The 4,371-nt window shown below is 34.2% G+C and overlaps 1 protein-coding gene across 2 annotated transcripts; it reads left to right on the top strand.

The window, feature by feature from the left end:
* Positions 1-296: 296 nt before the first annotated feature.
* LOC111900682 (serine/threonine protein phosphatase 2A 55 kDa regulatory subunit B beta isoform) lies at positions 297-4,005 on the top strand. Of its 2 annotated transcripts, XM_023896561.3 has the most exons (14): positions 297-544; positions 824-927; positions 1,361-1,468; positions 1,558-1,677; positions 1,777-1,968; positions 2,130-2,221; positions 2,361-2,479; positions 2,560-2,683; positions 2,758-2,881; positions 2,953-3,021; positions 3,115-3,206; positions 3,307-3,384; positions 3,550-3,626; positions 3,706-4,005. In XM_023896561.3, exons 1-14 carry the CDS (start codon positions 421-423, stop codon positions 3,834-3,836), a joined length of 1,554 nt encoding a protein of 517 aa, XP_023752329.1. In that variant the 5' UTR covers positions 297-420; the 3' UTR covers positions 3,837-4,005. The 2 variants fall into 2 exon arrangements, 1 of the variants encoding a protein (XP_023752329.1); XR_002853265.2 differs by lacking the exon at positions 3,706-4,005 and having other exon boundaries at positions 3,281-3,384; positions 3,550-3,621.
* Positions 4,006-4,371: the final 366 nt, after the last annotated feature.

Raw genomic sequence — 4,371 nt, 5'->3', positions numbered from 1 at the left:
AGATTGTTATCCAGATGTAAACATACCGAAAATTTAATTACCTTAATAAGTCATATTCCCTAAAATTAACTAATGTACTAATCGGAAGTTATTCATTTTCAATTTAGGGGTCATTTTGAGAAAAAGAAAAATAAATGTTTTCATGATAAACAGTTGCAAAAGTAAAAGGGGTTATATAAAAAAAATCTACATAATTGGTAGAGTGGCCCGCCTGCGCAACGTCATCAACAATGGCACAATGCGCATAGACGGCGCTGTTTAGCACGGCTATATATTCCAGAATCAAGAACAAGACGACAAAATCACATTCGTGGCTAACGAGAATCCAAATTGAATTTCGGAGAAACTCAAGTGGATAAGAATAATCTTGAGCAGATTCAGTTACGTTGGTTACAAATTCCTGTAGAACTCTCCGATCACATGCGCTTCTCCGCCGGAACAGAAGACGCAATGAGTTCCACGGCGGCCAACTCCTCTTCACCTCTCGACTGGAAATTTTCTCAGGTTTTCGGCGAACGTCGTCCAGGCGAAGACGTTGAAAACAGTAATTCTTCAAATTTTCTCTTATAACTTTCATTATTCGAAGGATATTAAGTTCGTTTACTATACGGAGGACTTGCATTCCTAGAGATATTATTAATTAGTTCTGGCCTTGAGGTTGTGTATAGATTTTTAAGCACTAATGGCTTCAATCATGGTGGTCAAAGATTTCATATTCTGATTAATTACAGAAGTGCACTCTTAAAAAAATTTTGGTCTCCAATGTAGAATTTGTGGTCAAGATTTCATGTATCTGATTTTAATTTTATTCGTTCTTGTTCAGTTGATGTCATATCTGCTATTGAATTTGACAAGAGCGGTGATTATCTTGCTGTCGGAGATCGAGGAGGACGTGTTGTGATTTTCGAAACTAAAGCTAGTAAAGATGTGAGGACCACATTCTTGTTTCTTTTTAGCAAAGTTTGTGACATTACAAGTGTGTGACATGACATGACAGAATTGGTCGGCTGATCCGCAGTCAATACACTACAGTCTGTTCTGCCATGTCATGTCACAAACTGTTCTGTCGTCAGCCGACCAGTTTTACTGTGTTTGGTTTGCATTGTGACCAAAACTTATGTCAATGTGCTTTGACAATGCACCCATGCTCTTAATGAGGCAGCAATTGCAATTTAATGTCTCATCCTAGAGGATTCATTCTTGAATGTCACTTATCCTCATCATTAAAAATAGCCTAGAAAGTTTATTTAGTTCTATGCTGTCTTGTCCTGTTTAACAAACACAACCGAATTTGTATGGATTTTACTACTTCTTTTTTATCTGTCTTAAATAATGTTTTCTTGTTTGTTTGTAATCATAGGTGACAAGTAAGCAACATTTGAGAAATGCATCAGAAGGATCGGATGATGTGGTCATACAGCATCCCGAGTATAGATACAAGACCGAATTCCAAAGTCATGAGCCCGAGGTGTTATATTCTTATTACACATATGCAATCAAACGTGCATGTATATTTTCATTCAAATTGCGATTATAATACTATTATATGTTTCACAGTTTGATTATTTAAAAAGTGTGGAAATCGAAGAGAAGATCAACAAGTTGAAATGGTGCACGACCTTGAACGGATCACTCTTTATGCTCTCAACAAACGACAAGACCATCAAACTTTGGAAGGTATAATCTTCTCAAAATTTTTAACTCTTGCTATGATAATCGTGCTTTGCAATTTGAAAATATAGCGACACTAATACATTTTATTGTTTCTAAAGCCAGATTAAGGAACGAAAAGTCAAGAAAGTGAAGGAAATGGATCTTACTCGTAGTGTTTCTTCAGAGAGTGCTCTTTTGTCTGAAAGCAGTTTTCTTAGCCATGAATCTAAATCATCGGTTGCTAATGGTCACCAGCTAGAATGGATAGATAATATCAAGACAAATGTCTCCCCTTCTTCTACAGGATATATGAATGTTAGTAATTGTAAAATCTAATGATGCATATTTTATATGGATTTTAGAACCGACATTTACACATCACTTAATTATTTGATTATAAAACCTATCCATAGGCCTTTAAATGAAGATTTGAAAATGTCTCCTAAAATATTTTTACTTGCAATTTCCTTGTTTAGGGTGAAAATATTGTGGATGGTGCTATTGCAAGATGTCGGAGGATGTTTGGGCATGCTCATGATTATAATATCAACTCTATCTCTAATAATAGGTAATTTAATCTTTAAACTTAAAGTACATTGTTTATATTGATAAAAATGAGTAGAGTACATTTGCTATTTCGTGAAATGGGATGACAAGGATTCTTTCTACTAACTAGTATTTGATATGGTGTTGTGTGCCTTATGTAGTGATGGGGAGACATTTATCTCTGCTGATGACCTTAGGATTAATTTGTGGAACCTTGAGGTGAGCGACCAATGCTTCAATATCATTGACATGAAGCCATCAAACATGGATGATCTTACAGGTAGAAATTCTTCCAATTTCGTATATTTTAAGCACTGAAAATTGTATTCACCTCATGATGTTATGTTTACTTCACGACAGAGGTTATAACATCAGCAGAGTTTCATCTACTGCATTGTAATTTGCTCGCGTATAGCAGCTCAAGGGGTTTTATTCGGCTAGTAGACATGCGACAATCAGCATTATGCGATCGTAGTGCTACAATGTAAGTTCATTGTACCCTATTTTCTAAACAAAAATTGCCTTTTTTTTTTTTTTTACAGAAATCGTTCTTTACAGGTTGCAAGATACGGAATCTCGAGTGCAAAAAACTTTCTTTACAGAAATCGTAGCATCAATTTCTAGTATAAAATTCGCAACAGATGGAAGACACATCTTAAGTCGCGACTACATGAATTTAAAGGTCGGTTATTCAAATTAACCCTTAAGATCGTATTTGTACTTATAGCTATGGATGCTTTCTTACTTTTTCAGCTGTGGGATATGCGTATGCCGACGTCACCAGTTGTGACATATAAAATTCACGAGCATCTTCGCCCAAAGGTCAGACAGACACGATTGATTTGATTATATTTTAACCCTAAAATAATTGAATCAGAATATCAGTTAATTTATGTGCTTGATTCCGTAATGCAGTTATGCGATTTGTATAATAACGACGCCATATTTGACAAGTTCGATTGCTGCATTAGTGGAGATGGGAATCACTTTGCGACAGGGTCATATAGGTAAATTCGAGTATCATCTTATATCCATTGCAAAAGTTTCTTCTTCTTGCATTTTGACCTGTAAACTTATGCAGCTCTATCCACTTGTTATTTGACTTAGCAATCACATGAGAATATTCTCTAATGGAGTTGGAACTGAAGATGGAACTACACTGGAAGCTAGCAGACATTCTTATAGGTAATCTATCTGATTATAACTTTTTCACATTTGAAAATTAATAATTCATATCAAATGTCCATTTTGGTAATTTTACAATTCATCATTCTGTAAATTAAAAACTCAACAAGAAAAAAAAAAAACATGGGCATATATCTTCACATTTCTTATGGGCCTTGGTTTCAGAAAGCGACAACAGCAATCAGTTTCAAGGGCCAGAAGATCATCACTGAGTAACTTGACACGTGGATTTTACAAACAAGGTTCGAATTCTTTTTTCTAATATTCTAAATTTATTGATATGTTTACAAATTTATATTCATTGGCTTCATTGCTTTTCAGGTCACGATGCTTCAGAAAACAACGAATTTTCTTGTGACTTAAAGTCCAAATTGCTGCATATATCATGGCACCCGAAAACCAATCTTATTGCATGCTCAACAGGGAACAGCTTGTTCATGTATCATGCATAGAATAAAAATCCAACACAAATACAAACAAATATTTAATATGATATGACGATTTGATACATTTGTTACACATTTTTTGAGCTAAATGTGTATGCATATATAAAAAGTTAAGCCAACGGATTTGTGATTTTGCAATGATGATATTAGAATTCAGAAAGATTTTGGACTTGGACATGGTAAGAACTTTTGGTTATATAACGATAATTGATGCGGTTTGTTAGTTGTTATGATCCTTCCATGAGTTTTTGGTTGAGATATTATGGTTACATGTTTTTGTAGCTTTTTGTGTGTTTATTTTTCGCTTTTTAACAGAGTGATGAATATTTTAGCCAATTTTGGTTTACTTTTTGTTGCCAAATAAAATGTTGTTTAATGATTGCAAAGAAAAATAGTGTTTTTCTATAAAGTGTAAAAAGTTAAAATGGAAGAAAAATGTCATGTTTGTTTAAATTTATGAAGAAAACAAATATTAGGTACACGTATTAACTGGGACGCTTTGAGGTAAAGTCTTATGATCCATCTGATTTGACAATAGTTA

Source organism: Lactuca sativa, chromosome 5 (genome assembly GCF_002870075.4).
Source record: "Lactuca sativa cultivar Salinas chromosome 5, Lsat_Salinas_v11, whole genome shotgun sequence".
Lineage (NCBI taxonomy): Eukaryota > Viridiplantae > Streptophyta > Magnoliopsida > Asterales > Asteraceae > Lactuca > Lactuca sativa.
Note: the sequence above shows the minus strand (reverse complement) of the source record. Positions and strands in the feature narration are given on the sequence as shown.